Raw genomic sequence first — 16,774 nt, 5'->3', positions numbered from 1 at the left:
CCCCAGGGCAGGAACAGACAACCGAGCCCCTGGCACGGCCTCTGGCAGAGGGAAAGAACCCTGACTGTCACAGCCGGCCCCAGGCCGGAGCCCCTCCTGCTGCAGCAGCTCCTGCAGACCCCGCTCCTTCCCCGCACGGCTGCTGAAGGCCCCTGGGTTAACAGAGCCCTGGGCCTGCCCGAGGCCCCGCTCGCCGCTGCCAGGACAGGCCGTGGGGCAGCCTGGGGCTGCGGGACTGGCCTCAGGGGAGGGGCTGGGGACGGGGCAGCTGCAGGGGGGGAGCGGGGCTGGGGCGGCTCAGGGGGGCTCTGGGAGTCGGGGTGCCCAGTGCCTGTGATGGGGGGTCTGTCTCCCTTCTCCTTCCCCTTCCCAGCTCTCAGGTCACCCCTGGGCATGCCCCAGCCGGCCCGACTCCGACTCCGGCTTGGAGCTCCCACCCACCACCCCCGGGCAGCCTGCGGGCAGGAGACACCCCCTCGCCCGCCCAAGGGCCTCGCTCGTCTCAGGGGAAGCCCCAGCACTCACCTCAGCTGGGCCACGGCTGGAGCAGAGCCTGCACCTCCCGGCACCAACATGGACGCCCGGCAGCCCCTGCCCCAGAACTACAGCTCCCGGCATGCTCCGGGAACCAACATGGCCACCGGCAGCTCCTGCCCCAGACCTGCAACTCCCAATATGCTCCGGGAACAAACATGGCCGCCCGGCAGCCCCTACCCTAGGACTACAGCTCCCAGCATGCCCCGGCGCCCCTTGCCTGCTGCCTGCCCCTGCGCAGGCAGAGAGCAGGGTGGGAAACAGCCCCCAGAGCCTGAGGGCCAGCGGGAGGGGAGGTGTGGGGCAGGGCGGCAGAGAGGGACCGAGCAGCGATGGCCTCCGGGCTGGGGGAGCAGGGGGAGCACGAGGGGCCGGGGCAGGCAGGGAGGAGGCTAGAAAAGATGGAGACGAGGAGGCAGAGTGAGGAAGAGGAAGAGAAGCGGCACAACAGGCTTCAGGGCAGAAAGGGAACAGCTGGAAACCAGGGAGCCAGAGCCTGAGAGAAAGGGAGAAAGACCAAAAATACCGGCTGTGGGCACTGCTGCCATTGCTTGAGCCCTGCCCAGGAGCTGCACGGCCAGGAGCCTCAAAATAGGGGCGGCCTGTGAAAGCCCTTGCCCCGGGCCCGCTCCTGCACATGTCTCATGGAAGTCGTGTGTGGTTCTGTTATTTCGATAGCAGCATCAGAGGGAGCGGACAGAGTGATACTTACACTGCTCTTTCTTTGAGACCCCAGAAGTTTCCAGCGATACCAAAGGCTTTCTTTGCCCAGATTCTGAGGGACTGGAACAACTAGAATGTTTTCATGGCTTCTCATGAGCCCTGAACTGCACCTGATACGAGAGATAACTACTCTCACTCATGTGGTCTGCGCTGCTGTTTTCATCTTCTTTCCTACCCTCCTTTTTCTTTCCTACCCTCCTTCTGCTTTCTGTTGTAACAGACTGTAGCTGAGCTGACCAGGAGTGATCATTTGCCAACTTCCATGGACAAAAAGACAACTTGGAAACTGCTGTCCTGAGCAGACCAGCATTGTCTCGAGCCAGCCCGAAGCGGGAGTGTCTGAAGCTGCCGTTCCTTAGCACTCCAACCCAATTCAAGAGTGTGACCATCTTTCTCCTTTGCAGTTGCCTGGGACACCTCGTGACCCAGTGCAGGTTCTTGTCGGTCTTGCTGGTGCTGGCCCTGTGTTTTGGGCGGGGGGCGGCCCTGGCAGCAGAACCGCGGTGGTGTTCAGTTGGTATTTGCCAGTTCAGCTCCCTGATCCGGTTCACCACGATCCTCGAAGAGTGCCGCTGTTGGAGGAAGAGAGGAGAAACGCAGAGTTAGGGACAGGGAGGGGGGGCTGGCATGCTGCCGGCGTAGGTGTGCTTGAGCGGTCACGGCTGCAGCCCGCAGAGCCTGTCCTGCCTGTCATTTTCTCAGATGGCCGTGCGTGGGGGTGAGAACAGAAACAGGCTGCATGTTCTGTCCTGACTGCTCTTTTCTCTTTCCTTCTGTGTACTTGGGTTTTGTTCCCACTCAGCCTTTCCAGATCACAACAATAGCAGTTGCAGCAGTTCCCAGTCACCACAGATAATTTTTTTTTCTCTCAGAAGAATCATCACTGCCATTTATGTAGATACTCCTTTTCTCCTTAGCTGGAAAAGAGGTTAAACGGAATAGCACTAAGAACAGATTTCAGGTATTTTATTTTTTCCATATTTTGTATCTCTTATTAAGTTTTACATGACCTTTTTTAAACGTCTTTTCTCTTTTATTTTATTAAGCTATCTTGACTATTCCATAGTAGACTAAACAAATCTAACAGGGACATGGTCATAGGCATACGGATTTTTGGTCAGATGATTGAAGAACTTGCTGAAAACTAGAAAAGACAAAAGAAAACCAACCCAAACCCCTAGCTCTTGCCAGATCCAGTCCCTGAGCACCTGAGCTCAGCACTGGACACAAATTAGTGCAAGGCAGCAGCAGCAGCTTATGCTGATGCAGAGCTACACTTTCAAACCCCAACCTGTTTGTGAGGCAGCAGGGTCTTGTTAAAGCTGTTGGTTCTCTGAGTTCATTGATAATGTCAAAGTTGAAGAAATTATACCGAAGCCGTTCAGTACACTACTTGACTATGTAGTGCGTCAGGCAGAGGTCTTTGAGCAGGGATTTAATTGCTTACAAAGAACAGAATCTTAGGATTATATGGGGTTGTTCTTTGAAAATTTGGAATTTTCAGTCCTTTGCCACCCATGTGTGTAATTTTCAGCTATTTTGTTTTTTATTGTGAATGGACACAGTGAATACCTGGCTATCAATGCTTTTAAAGCCTTACTAAAGCATTGAATAATAAATAAATAGGGCTGGTTTTGTCTCATGTTGCTACCTCCACACGCAATATTTTGTGATGTCTCGAACAAGGTGAAAGTTCTTAAACTTTTGGGGTTTTTATGCTTCCTATACTACTTGTGGCATCCTCAGGGAGAAAGCACGATACCCAGAGCAAAACAGCAGACTTTTGAAATGGGCTAACTTAGATTCTTCCCCTACTTCTCTTGCTGCAAAGCACGTTCTAGTTACTCCTCGTGGTTAAAAGCTTGGAGGCACAATTACCAGCCTACACAGCTCTCATGCCATTTCTCTGTTTTCCCAGATGTTGAAATAATAATGCAGTGCCTCGTTCCTGGAATGGTGACTGGGAAAATGGTCACCAGCTGCATGTTGGACTTTGTTTTCTTCAGTATTCTGCAAGTCCAACAAAAATAGAGTTCAGTAAACGCTTGTTCCCTGACTGCAGCATGGCCATCCGTATATGTTGTTGCAGCCTGTTGGGTGTTTATTTTTCCATAGGTAAAAATTAGAAGTACTTGATTTTCAGTTATTAGGGCCAAATGATGAGGAAACCCATGGAAAGGTTCCACTCTATGGGACAGAAAATGTACCTTAAAAGTGAGAGTATGGCTGTTTATTTTGGAAAACTGGTTGTCCGTACTTTAAATTCAGGAAATGGGAGTGTGTACTCGCACAGTTGGATACAGCCGTGTTTACTCTGCATTTCTGAAATTACAGTGACTATATCCACCCTGTTGTGCAGTATCGTGTGGAGTCCATGGTGCTGCGTATTGCAAAGCCAACGAATTGTGTTCCTGGGACACCCAGCATCCAGCCGCGAGCTCAAGGGAAAGCCCTGCAACGTGCTCCCTCAGCAACAGAGCCAGAATCCCGCTCCGACGGCAGTGCTGTTCTCGTGTGAGCCTTCCAGCCGTTAGAGACTTCCGTTGGGATAGCACACAGCTACTGATTTTCAGCCTGCCTGGGACAGGTTGAAAGCTTAGGGAAGTAAGTGGTTAACATTTTCTCACAAACTTTGTTTCCCTGGAGACTTTAGCATCTTTTCCAAGGTACTGAGAACCCTTGGGTGTCATTGGAAACCACTGGCACGTACGAATAGTACCATTTTCAGCTACACAACAGAGATGATAAAAATGTACCAGGTGTGTGTGTGTGTATGTATGCACACACATATACCTATGGACATCAATATGTCTTTTTAATTAAACAGAGAATTAGACTCTGTTCTGTTAAAAAAGAAAAATCAACTCTGTATGTCCATGTGTGTAGAGCTGTCCCATTCTTGTGGCTTCAGAATAAGTTAGAATGTCACATAAATCCACTACCTCTTTTCAAAACTGGACTAGTATTATTCGGCTGTATGTTAATAAATTATTGTTGTTCTCTTTTAACCGTGGTAGTTCATTCTGGTCTTAACCATGCAAAATGGAAAGATAGAATGAGTTACTCTGTGTGGCCTCTCTTATGGAGCTTAACAGCAACTCTGTTAATGGGAAAAAAGTCTCATGGGTCATTATAACATGTTCTTTATAATTATAGGTAGGTAAGAAATTTTGAATGAGAGTATGTTTGTTTATAGCTGAGATTATAATTGTGGTTGTATCCTTGGTAGTGTTACCAGCATTTAATGTGAGTTGGTGGGTTTCCTTGCTCGGGCTGTAAATGAAAGAATTGTCTTCCTATTTCGTTTTCCTCTTTATTAGATAGGATGCATTCAAATCTGGCCGTGCATCTCTCAGAGCACTTCTTGACTGGCTTTACCAGATTAGAGATGATACCCCAGTGTCACCCAGTGGAGGAGCTTTTGTCAAGCTGACGATATCAGGGCTCTGTGACGGGCACTTTCCCTTCCTGTTGGCCGAGCAGCTTAAGATCAAACGGATCTTGTAGTTTATATTTTGCTGCATTACGAGCAGAGAGAAGGGGGGGAGGTTCAGTCTCCCATTTCCCAATGTTTTTGATATTTGTCAGCTGGCTGAACTTCTGGCAGTTCAGGAAATATTTACGCTTTATGCTTTCATGTACACTGAAGGCTCATTTCATCAATAATTAAACTGTGTTTTACTTGTGCAGTTTGGGGATCAAACAGTAACTATCTGTGTGTAACACTTCCTTCTTCTTCTGCCTGTAGAGCAGAACGTTTTCCTAGGCAAAGAGTCGTGGTTCGGGAGATGAAACTCCCTGACCTGCTTTCTGTTGTTCTCATTTTGTATGAGGTGTCTGCTGGCTGCTTTGTAAGGAAGTAATAAATATGGCCTGGAGCTCTTTCAAATAATTAGCCAATCACCAGCATACACCTATTTGCCGTAAAAGAGAAACTTTAAGTAAAGAATATTTGTTCCTTTGGCATTTGCCAGTTTGAGAATGAACAGTTAACTCTTGAAGTCCCGTTTCAGGTAACAAGGGTATCTAACCAGTGGGTGAGTGGGGCTGATGGAAACAAAGAACAACAAGCTGTTTACCCTGCCCTCAAGAGCTTTACCTGCAGTCGGAGTTGCTTGTGGTAGTTGTGGGAAGAGCCAAACCGTTGGTGCCTGAGGCACCTTGCAAACTAATTTGTCCTCTGAAGAGCGATTATCTCAACAGTTCTGGGTTTTGCTTTTACTCCTCACTATTTAGGTTGGGCTTTTTAACGTGATTTTTCCTTGGTTCCCTTTGTGGCAGCCTTCCAGAAGAAAGGGTGTGCTGCCGGGAGTGCCGGAAGGGATCTTGAAGCCGAGGGTCGTGGTGAAACAGCCCGTGAAGGCTTATCAGCCTGCCAAGGCTGTAACTGGAATGGCTGAAGCTCGGCAGTCAGGTCTGGAATTTACAGCTGATGTTACCTGTGGTGACACCGGTGCTGATTGTTCTGGAAGAGTGCCCCGCACTGAGGTGAGCCTTGCAGGTAGAAATGCAGAAAAACTGTGGAAAAGACACTGTGAATAAAGGATAGTCAGCTATCACAGTAGTATTATTTGAAACGTGGTTAATCTAAATACCTTCACAAAAGCTGGTTTTATTTGTAGTACTGAAAATCAGCAACTTGGGATTTATTTGCGATATTTTTTTAAAAAAAAAAAGTCTTATTTTTATTCTTCCCATAAAAATGCCATTTGGCATTGGCATTTCTGTAGAACTCTCTCCAGAAGTAGATTACAGTTGTAATAGCGGAAATAAAATAAAACATTGTGGCTGTTTCATAGTTTTCATGAAAGGAAGAATCAGAAGAATCCAAAAACTAGATCAAATGATCCTAAGCAGTCTTGACGTGCTCCTTACCCTTCTAACATGCTAAAGAATTTTAAACCAAATTTTCCTTTATTTTAATTCTTAGTAATTTGTGATCACTCTTCCTTTAATTCATGCTATTTTGGGGTAATGTAAGCACCTTTTTATTTATTATATGCATTAAACCCTTAAATAAAATATATTGCCTCAATATAGTAATTTTCATAAGCAAGGTTGGACTGTGTTTACCAAGAGCTAGTACTGGGTTTAGCAGTAAAGATTTTCAGTTTATTTTTAACTTTGTAGGTTGGGGATAACCCTGTGCACAAAGCCAGAGAAACGCTGGAGCGCGCTATAAAACTGGTGAAGGACACAAAAACCGGGGTGCTCCCTTGTGTATGGTGACAGGGACAGGCATCAATGGTCTGACTCTCACGGCGTTTTAAAACCGTAGTAGTTCTTCATAGATATATTTTTCTTTTGTCTCGGCAAGGGAAATTCGTGATACTGAAAAGGGTCTGTGGACCCTCTTTGGGAGGTTGCTTACTGTCTTGCAGGATATGCAAAGTAAATAATATTTATTTCCTTGGAGTTTCTTTTGGGACTCTTAGAAAGAGCTTTGAGGGTTTCCTTTCCTTTGAAAATTATGTAGAAGATAAGAGGGGAGGATATTTTTTCAGGTGTGAATTAATGTAAGTCTTATTTATTGAATTAATACTTTTGTGCCTGCTTCTGATGATATTTTTTATTTTGGAAAATAGAGTCTTTATGATCCAGTAGGTATTGCATGTTGATACTCAGAGCAAGGCACTGGTTTTAAGCCTGAAAAGTGGACACAATTCAGAAGCGACCACCAGAGCATGCAACGAGATGATCAGGCGGCCTGAAAGACATCAATACAAGTATCTCCCATCTCTCAGTCTAGGATACACTCTGGGCACGTCCATCTCTGGTGCTGGACTTGGGTAAGTTTCCAGCCATGGGAAAAAGAGCCTGTCTGGCTGTCCTTCCTTAATAACTTGAGAATCCAGCGAGTGATTTCAGCCAGATTTCATGAAAGACTTGAAATTTCAAATATACTAAGTTCATAGTAGCTTCAACTGATATGGGAATATAGAAAATATCCAGTACAGACTGGATCCCCTCCCAGTACAGACTGGGCCCTGTCCCAGGACCGACAGGATGCCCTGATCCCCTCTCAGTACAGACTGGGCCCTGTCCTGGTACAAATTGGATCCCCTCCCGCTACAGACTAGGCCCCGTCCCGGTACAAACTGGATCGCCTCCCGGTATAGACTGGGCCCTGTCCTCTGCAAACATGGCCTTGCTGCGGCTCCTCAGGACCAGTGAACCCCAGTGCTGGTAGCCAGGCAGCGTGGGGCCTTCCCACGGCCCCCTAGGACCAGTAAACCCCAGTGCCAGTAGCCGGGCAGCGTGGGGCCTTCCCATGGCCCCCCAGGACCAGCCGTTCCAGACCCCTGGGTCTGACGCTCCCAAAACCCCTCCTGGCGGACGTGCCCAGTGGCCACTGAGGCACGGACCCATCTGAGGGGAAAGCTGAGCCTGAGACCCCTTTACTCCGCAGGGACACCCCCTTGTACCCCCCCCGAGATACTATTTTTAGCAACAAACCTCTTTATCTCCCACTGAGCCGCTTGCTTTCGTCCCAAACTGATTTATACCCTCCTGCAAGGCCTCCTCACCGTGGTGTTCCCACAGCTTCTCGCCCACCAACGCTGGCTCCTTCCACAGGTCGTTCCTGACTTGACTCCTACCCAAAAAGCTTCCCAGAAATTGTGGCAAAACAGAGAGAAAGGGAGGAAAATATCCAGCGTAGAGCTACCCGAGACTGTCATCGCTCAGGGTCTAAGAGAGGAGGACGTCGCCCTGTTGGGGAAGGTAGAACTCGTTGGGGTTGCTGCTAAGGTTTAGCTGAGAGCTGCTCTCTCTCTTGAAAAACACACGCAAAGAATTTTTCAGAATTCCCAGAACTTCATTCTCCACTGAATATTCCGACGGTTTGACAGCGCCGGGGCTCAGTGTGAAACGAATAAGCTGGGAAAGGGTGCGTGTGTTGCCAAAAACCAGTCTCTCCTCTCAACTGCGATGATCCACACGCTGCAATTGTTCTTCCTGACTGACCGAAGGTGCCACAAGTCAGGGCTTTCCTCCCGTTTCTTCCAGAGAATGGCCTTCTCCCAAAAAGGGGGTAAAGTGGCTGCCGGATTTCTCCTGGAAAAAGGAAAGAGGGGAAGGAAGATGGTTACCTCTGTGCTCGCTGCTGGGGCAGGATGAACGCTGAGCGACCATTGGAAGGAACAATTGTTCCATCAGAGCAGCCACTGACCGGAGATAGTTCACATCCTTAATCTGGGTAATCGCTGCTTTCTCCCCGAAACTAAAAGACGAGCATTTGGTGACCTTTCAGCCACGTGAAACAGGCTTCCATTAGCAAGCAAGGACACCGGAGGTGGCTTTCACCTCACTCCAATCACTTGGTGACTACTGCCACTTTTTAAGAGAAGGGTGCTGTGAAAAACCAAGTGTGGAGAGAGGAACCACAAACTCGGGCAATAGTCCTCATGTCCTAATTCCGTGCAAAACTGGGAGGGATCCAACTCGATTTACCTCTTGGTCTTTCTGAACCGGCGGGTGTGAGTTTCTGTCGAAGGTGATTTTGCCCATCTGGAAGTCGTGGTTGGGGATTTCTCTGGAAAAGCAGCATAAAAGTACGATGAAAGGAGAAATTTTGTACCTCCCATCCACCTGAACGCAGCGAGGCCTATTCTGTGTCGGTCAGTGTTGTACCATCGCTGGCTGCGAATTTTCATCCCCAACTATTTCTAGATGGAAACCACGGAATTATTTCCTAAAGGGGGGCATACGTGGCACAGAGGAGATCATCAGCTCCTGGACCTGCTGTAGAAGCTTGGTTTCCACGTTGCCTGTGGTCTCCACAGGGCCACGGACGTGCTTTTCCACCAGGGTTCAAGATTTCCCGCGACACCACGTTTCGCTTTAGGAAACGGGCAGGGCTCCCTCCAGCCCACCAGACTCGGCGAGCCTGCTGCCTCTCCCCACGTGTCTTCTCCAGAACCGGAGTTGACTGAGAGAGTTTTGGCAACGTCGACTTAGGATCTGCACCTTCAGCAGTCAGGGATGTCACAGTCAAGTCTAGAAGACCAGACTTGCTTTTCTAAACGCCAAATTAGGAGGAAAACACCTTGTTTATATTGCAGGAGCAGGAAAAAAAAACCTCCACTCAAATGCTGAACCTTCACTTGCTGACAAGGGAACGAGATGGACCAACCTTTGAACGGCTCCTGGTTCAGCTGCCGACGGCTCAGCACCTTCCTTCTTGCTGTCTAGTCTGTACCCAGGACCGGAGAATGCCTGTGTGCACAGAACGAGGTTTAATTTAATTGAAAGCAAGCTGCATGGGGCTGCTCTATTCTGTAAAAGCTTGCTATCCATTTTATTCAATTCTTTGGTTCAGCAGTTTTTTTTCTGGTGTGTCAAAGAAGCCGCTGACCCCTGGGGGTGTGGATGTTTCCATCGCCTGGTTCTCACCTGCCCCTTGAACGACAGCAAGTCGTGCCCTTCCTGGCCGTGAGCAAAACAAAACACGGGCAGAGACTCGCCAGTGAAGGAAGGAGCCCCTCTAAGATCAAGTATTTTGCAGTTTCTACGAGTATTTTGCAGTTTCTACGAGTATTTCGCAGTTGTTTGGAGCAGCTTTCCCTCACCCTTGCACAACACTGGGAAAACAGCCGAGATGGGGGACTTACGTGAAAGCCTGCGTCGCTCGCACGTCCACTGGGGTCTCCTTCAGCGTCCTGTGAGGGGAAAAAAGTGACTTCCTCGTGTTCCTGGTGCGATGTGCAGAACACACAAGAACAGTTCCACGTATTTCTGACCAAACAAAACTTTAGAATAATTCTGTGCAAAATGAGAATAATTATCTTTCTGAAATCAACTGTTGGTACACAACCACCTCCTCAGTAACACAGGAAAAAGCATCCGGTAAGGAAAGGTCAGCCTTAAGAAATCGTTTCAGGCAAAAAAAAACGATGTTGGAGCTCCCCGTTCCCTCACAAGCAAGGCTGGTTGTCTAGAGGATGCGTTTGTGGAGAGCAGAAGCTTAACTTACTGTGGTCTCTTCCTGTTGTGCGCTTCCCTCTGGTTCTTTGGGCCCCACGGGAGCAACAAAATCCACCTGTTTATAGAAGCAGCGTGAAAATAAGCATGAACGATATTTTTCTTTGGATCGTAAGGTTTAGAGCACTGTTTCTCCAAACTCCACCAACTATCACTCCGTTTTCATCAAGAAAGAACTGACGTCTGCCTGTTACATATTTTAACTCAAAAGTGAAAAGACTAAACCTCCCAGGAATGAGCCTTAGCACAGAAGTGGGACAGAGCCGTGAACCAGCACCCCGCAATTCTTTGAACCAAGAAAAGGCTGCTCTATCAAACTCAGATTCTAAAACACCTTGAGGACAAACACGGCCCCCGAGGCATGACAGTCACCTGAGGGGACATGAAGTGCAGCTCAGGACCACAGCCGTGGTCACAAAGGCACACGGGGTTCTCTCAAACGAGTCCTCTTCCCCGTCCCATCTGACTTGACCTTTCCTGCCCCGTCCTCAGAGGTGCCCGGTGGGCGATGCTGTCACTGACTAAGATGCCCTCTCCTTTGGGGAGGACACAGGCTTTCCATGTCAGCTTGAACTTACCTCGAGATCACAGTCTGTGATGGACACGGCCTTCTCTGGTTTGGTCTCCACCACCTGAAGCTCATAGATCTGAAAGAGCAGTGAATATTTCAAGATGGCCCATGAAAGAGCTCAGCCTGTAGAAGAAAAGCATGGCAAAACCTTTCCCTTCAGACAGCTTCAAGAAAACTGAAGGAAGTGCTCCCCTTACTCGAGGACTGGATACTACAGGACCTCCACAGAACATGACAGCAAAGATTTTTTTGCCCTAGACACAAGATTGCTGTATGGTGGAACGAGAGAACCTGCCTTTTACTGTACCTTGCTGCGCTCTGACTGTACCTTAATCTGCATTTTTGAAAGCAAATTACGAATGTAGGGTAAAACTGAAAAAGAGCTTGTAAGAACATCAGCAGCACAAATGTGTGTTTTCTCATGAGTCAACAACCAGCCTAAACATCATCTGTGTTGATTGTTTTAGCATCGACATCGAAGAGCTGAGCTGAGTCTGCAGCCCCAACGGATCCAGTGGGCACAACACTCACCCATAGAATCGCTTCTCAAGATGTAGCCAAGGTACTTGTGCAGTCACAACTGACTGTACGGTGTCTATATCTAATATACTGTACCTTTTCGTTGTACTTGATGGCAATAACATCCCCCGTAGTGAGACAAGGGTAGTTTCTCAAGGCGTTTTCTAATCTTGGGAGGATGTTAAGATGAAACGTTTGTCTTCGATGCAACATCAAAGCTTTAAAGCTACTGTGTCATTAAAACCCTGATCCTTGGTCCCTCAAAGGTGGTTTAGAACCTTTTAGTAAACCTTAGGGTGTTTAAGTTTTTCTAGAGAACACTCAAACCCATTGGACTTTCAAGATTCACGCTTCTGCCCTCCAGGTGACGCTTTGTGCCAGCAGTTGGCGTCATCTCTGTACGTAAGCCCTCCATCCTTCCAGGAGTTACTGGAGGAGTGTGAGCCGCGCCTGAAGAGCGAGCTCTGCCTCGTTCTTCCATTCAGGAGAAAACTTGTGCCCCACTCCGTAGCCGGTAGGAAGGATACACAGCTTTGACGCTGGTGATGGAAAGAAAATCTGGGCTCTGGGGCTGAAATGTGGCGGAAGTACCCACGGGAAGGTGGACGCTTTCCACTTGTACCAGGCCTCCTGCTTCCAGCGACAAGTTCTGCATCATCTGCGAGAGTGAAAACAAGGACACGAACCACGATCAGCGAGATCTCTTTCCTTATTTTCGCTGGGGCCACCACCTTCCCTGAAATGCACCAGTCGGCCATGTTTTCTTTTCAGGAATAATGGCCTTCAGAAGCAGTCTGCTTCGCTTACGGAGTTAAACTGGGGGAGGGAAACCTGGCTGAAAGCTGTGAACGTGACTAGCGAAGACAGGCCCGGCCAGGACACCTCCCACCTCTTTAATACCAAACTGGCAACTCATTTGTCCTGCTCTTCGGGTTTGGACACGGGAGACCACTCACCCAGGGCGGAAGGTAGCAGACACCCTCCTCAGCCTCAGATTCCAGCACTCCACAGTGCGTCGCTCGGTCCGCCTTGGTGTTTGTCAGCCGGAACAGCATCGGGCAGGGCATGTCAAGTCGGACTGGGGAGAAAGTAGACAAAAACGTTACTTGTTGACAAGCCCCTACTGCGTTCCTGAACTTTGAGTTTGGAGATTGAACATGAACCAGTGAACGGGCCAGGCTACAGCAGAGGATTCCCCTCCTGCCATCATTGCAGCTCCTCAAGACTATGAACCCTCGAGAGAACGCGGACGCACAGATGCTGTCCTCGCACCGAGAGCTCTTCTGTCCTTGTGCTATTATCAGTTACCTCCTACCTCATGGGCTTTAACAGGCCCCGCCTCTTTGAAAATCAAGTCCCGCCTAAACTGTTTCCTCAAGGAAATTCTATTCAGGTTAAAACCGGAGCGTGGGGGAAATCCGCCTTGATTAAAAAGACCAATAAAAGCCATTTATACTATTGATTTGATTATCTTTTTTTCCCATTTCAAAGTTAATTATCACTTATTTCGTCTTCAAAACAAAATTGGTTCCGGGCAAGTGCGTCCAGCACCAGCAGGTTATGATTAAGAATTTACTACATGAACGGTAACCGTTGTATTGAGCTCTTAATAGTTACTAAGGACGATTCCTGCCTCGGGTAGCCCAACACTTCAGATGTCTGTACTTGAAGACAGACAATCCCCATGAATTCTGACAGACAAAATAGTTCCATAACACAATTTTTGAACTAATTAGTCTCATAGTCTCTGTTTAAGTCAGAGTTTAGTAGGTAATTAAAATACTGCAGTATTTGCTTATGCATTTGCTCATGCAAATAAAATATTCACTTACTGAGTTGATCCATAGCAGACCGTGGCATAATTACTGCAGAAATGAGGAAGAATATAAGGTTAGGAAAAATAGGATCGTCCAAAGAGTACATAACATACAATTTTATCATTCCTTTTTCTAAAATCTCTTCTAAAACAAAAAAAGGAGATTCTAAAATCTCCTGCAAATTTCTTTTTTGAGCCCCAGATTTCAGGATAACCAGTCCTGACAAATAGACCTGCTCGCATGGACATTTCAGAATTTAATCAGAAAAAAAAAAAAACAAGAAGACAAGGTTTTGCAATACTTAGTACGAAAGAAAATGTTTCCTAAAGGCAATTTTGTTTGTTTGGGCTTATAAGTGCTCTTAAATCAACGCCAACTCAAAAGTACGTAGCATTAGTCTGACAGCTTGAAAATTCTGTTGGGTGATCGATTCTCTTTGCTCAAGCTTAGTGAGGTACAGCAAGGAGGGAAAACATCCTTAATCATAAATTCCCGTGGCTCCTAATGGGCCTAAGGTTTTAACAGGAGACTTTAAAAAAGAAGAATGTCTTCTTCTAACGCTCCTAAACCAGGACTCACGTGGCAGGTTTTGTAACCACGCACTAACGCGGTAAACCCGTCCTCTTTTGTCCTCAAAGCCACCCCCAAACACTCTGCCAGCTCTGGCCACAAAGCCAGCAGGATGTCTGCGGGCAGTTCAGCGACGTTCCCGCAGCCTTGCCCAAAAGCTGTCCTACTCGGTGTCACCCACAAACGTTCTTCCAACAGGTTGTGAGTCAAAATGAAGCCCGCACGTACTCTTCCCGCCGTTCTCCACGTTGGAGCTGGCGTGAGGCCCAGGAAGCACGAATGTGGAGAAGCAGCAGGACTGGGACGAGAACTGGTGGAAGAACACAAAGAGGAGAGTGTGTGAATAGGTGTCTGCCGCCGAGCGAGGTGTCGCGGCGCTCACCGGGGTCTTCCCAAGCTCAGCCGAAACCGCGCTGAGGAGCTGTCAGGTTGATGTCCCTGTCGGCGGAGGGAGATGACACCCCCGGCCAGGGGGGTCTCGCACCTGCTGACGTGGCAACAGCTGTAGAGGGCTGCTCTGGTCGCTCGGCCCTTCTCCAGGCTCCTCGTGCTGCTGCGGCCGCTCCGGCCTCTCCGGGGGACTCACTGAAACGGCAAAGCAAACCCTTCACCGGCGGCACAAGGAGCAGCGGCGGCAGCCAAAGCCAGCGCGGCGCCTCTGGTGCAGAAAGCACCAGATTTAGGATTTTAGGATACTGCTTAGAAATCCCTTTACTGTTCCCATCTTGATTTGAATATCAAGAATTCTAATTAGTGGATATTAATAGGGGAAACTAATGATTACTTTGGGAAAATAAGTCTCAAATGGGATAAACGATCAAATATAAAATAAAATCTGTATTACCAATGCTGCTAGCATACCCCTGTAAAGTCCCAGAGCTACAGTATTCATTAACCAATGATCTGTTAGTGGTTAGAAACAAGGACAGTGTGTTGTAGTCCAAGATGTCTGCTGGACAGGATTTATGATGGTGCCCATTGTGTATAACCTTTGAATCATGACCAAAGCAGGTACGAGCCAAGAGCCTACGAGCCAAGGACATGTTCCTTGACCAAACATGGTCAATTTGAGGAGCGGTCGAGACCTCTGACTCATGGGCCACCTACCTAAATGATACCCCCTACTCACAAGGGAACAACAGAAGACTACGACAGAGGCTGCGCGCTCATTTGCATCAGGAGCGAGAGAAGAAGAACCAATCATCGAGAGGACGATGATGAATATGCATGGATGATATTTCAACGATATATCATTGATACATATCAATGATGACTGAATATGTACGAATTTAATATATAAATATTTGTTGATTGCAATGTGCAGGCGGCCATCTTGGGGAAGGATCCCACATCCCCGCTGCGCGTCGTTAATAAACGACGTCTCTACTGGTCTGTGTGTGGAGAAGTTTTTCTTCTCCAGATTTGCAACACCTCCAGCCGAGCAACCCCTGGGACCGGCGCCCCGCACATGTCGCAGCTCCCGTTTCCCAACCCCACTGGCAAAGGCCCGGCATGGGTTGGGCTGTTGGCCCCCGCTGCCCTGCGAAGGAGGGACGGCCGCTCTTCTACGGGCCCTAGGCGCCCGGGGAGGGGGGATGCTCTGCACTCACCTTCCTCCGCGCGAGCCCGGCGCTTCCTTTTCCTCGGGGGAGGTCCCACAGAGGGGGACGGTGACTTTGTGCGACGTCCAGACCTCAGCTGCATCACAGCAACAGAGATGGGGCGGCACTGGTGCAGTCGCAGGCTGTCACAGAATCACACCACAGTGGGGGTTGGAAGAGACCTCTGGAGATCATCTAGTCCAACCCCCTCTGCTAATCCCCTTACAGCAGGTTGCACAGGAGTGTGTCCAGGCAGCGTTTTGAGTATCTCCAGGGAAGGAGACTCCACAACCTCCCTGGGCAGCCTGTTCCAGTGCTCTTGTCACCCTTAACGTTCAGGTTGAACTTCCTGTGCTCCAGTTTGTGCCCGTTGCCCCTTGCCCGGTCACTGGGCACCACCAAAAAGAGCCCGGCCCCATCCCCTTGACACCCACCCTTGAGATATTTCCAAGCGTTGATGAGGTCCCCTCTCAGTCTTTTCTTCTTCAGGCTGAAGAGCCCCAGGTCTCGGTCCTTCACTGCCTGTGGCAAACACACCACTGAGTTGGGGGGCAGCCGTGCGGGCAGATGAGTCCAGCTCATGCCATGACGTCACAAACGCCCCGGCTGTGACAGACAGACATTCCGGAACCCTGTGGTGGCCATGGGGATGGCCAATGGGGGTAACTGGGCCATGGCAAGGCCTGTCACTCCTGTTGACACTTTCCTTACAATGAGAACTGGAAAACGCAGCAACTTTCGGGCTGTGCCAGCAGTCACAGGGAGGCTGGAGAGGCCTTCATCCGCCTGGGTCCCATCAGGGCTCTGGCCATGGGCTTCAGAGCCAGCTCTGTACCCCCGCCGTGACCGGTGGAGCAGGGTGAGCAGGGGAATTTGTGGCCAAACCGTGGATGGACTGGGATTTGACTCCTGGCACCTGAGCTGAGCTGGGCTGTCTATGAGCAGTTGTTACCAGTACCAACTGGGATGCTGTACATTAGAAGATGATGCTTTTTAGAATAAATAATAACATGTTGGCCAAAAGTGAGTCCTTGGTCATTTGGGCTGTTTCCTTTGGGGTATATTGTGCAGAGCTGGGACCAGTAGTGGACCTGTGAGAAAGACTGTGAGGGACCTGCACTCCAGTGAGGGACCCCATAGATAGTCCCAGCACCAACCTGGTTTCCCAGCTGGGGCTGACGACAAGGCTTTCATCCACCAGAATGGCGATGTGCTGGTGAGAGTTGAGATGCAAAGAGTTCTTCTTGAACTTGCTTTCGGAGAGTCCTTTGGGGAAAAGAAATGGGTTTTTTTGGGCAAATTTGGAACGTCGGAAGGTTCTAGGGAACCCACACAGGGTGACCCAGCGAGTATCGATGCACATGAGCTTGGATCATCCATCACGTGATTAACACATCAATAGCAGGTGGTTCTTCCCAGACTCATTGATCAAGGCACAAAGAAAGTTGTGGGCACAA

General features: G+C 48.8%; 1 protein-coding gene across 1 annotated transcript; it reads right to left on the bottom strand.

The window, feature by feature from the left end:
* Positions 1 to 8,624: 8,624 nt before the first annotated feature.
* Positions 8,625 to 16,697, bottom strand: LOC147412673 (ubiquitin recognition factor in ER-associated degradation protein 1-like). The gene is made up of 14 exons (XM_086481143.1): positions 16,685 to 16,697; positions 16,475 to 16,583; positions 15,327 to 15,460; positions 14,201 to 14,301; positions 13,945 to 14,137; positions 13,162 to 13,194; positions 12,286 to 12,407; positions 11,857 to 11,987; positions 11,426 to 11,498; positions 10,818 to 10,886; positions 10,232 to 10,297; positions 9,870 to 9,917; positions 9,392 to 9,474; positions 8,625 to 8,791 (listed from the first exon to the last, which is right to left on the bottom strand). Exons 1-14 carry the CDS (start codon positions 16,695 to 16,697, stop codon positions 8,662 to 8,664), a joined length of 1,305 nt encoding a protein of 434 aa, XP_086337269.1. The 3' UTR covers positions 8,625 to 8,661.
* Between the last annotated feature and the right edge of the window lie 77 nt (positions 16,698 to 16,774).

Source organism: Leptosomus discolor, unplaced genomic scaffold, assembly GCF_034619465.1.
Source record: "Leptosomus discolor isolate bLepDis1 unplaced genomic scaffold, bLepDis1.hap2 HAP2_SCAFFOLD_45, whole genome shotgun sequence".
NCBI classification, from domain to species: Eukaryota; Metazoa; Chordata; class Aves; order Leptosomiformes; family Leptosomidae; genus Leptosomus; species Leptosomus discolor.
The sequence above is the reverse complement of the archived record's forward strand: the minus strand, read 5'-3'. Positions and strand labels throughout refer to the sequence as shown.

Bases quoted from the DNA above. Each gene is read 5' to 3' on its own strand.
- LOC147412673 (XM_086481143.1), bottom strand. The intron at 9,918-10,231 runs GTAAGTTAAGCT...TTCCCCTCACAG, and splicing joins CACAACAGGAAGAGACCACA to GACGCTGAAGGAGACCCCAG. The intron at 9,475-9,869 runs GTAAGTCCCCCA...CTGTGCACACAG, and splicing joins CGAGCGACGCAGGCTTTCAC to GCATTCTCCGGTCCTGGGTA.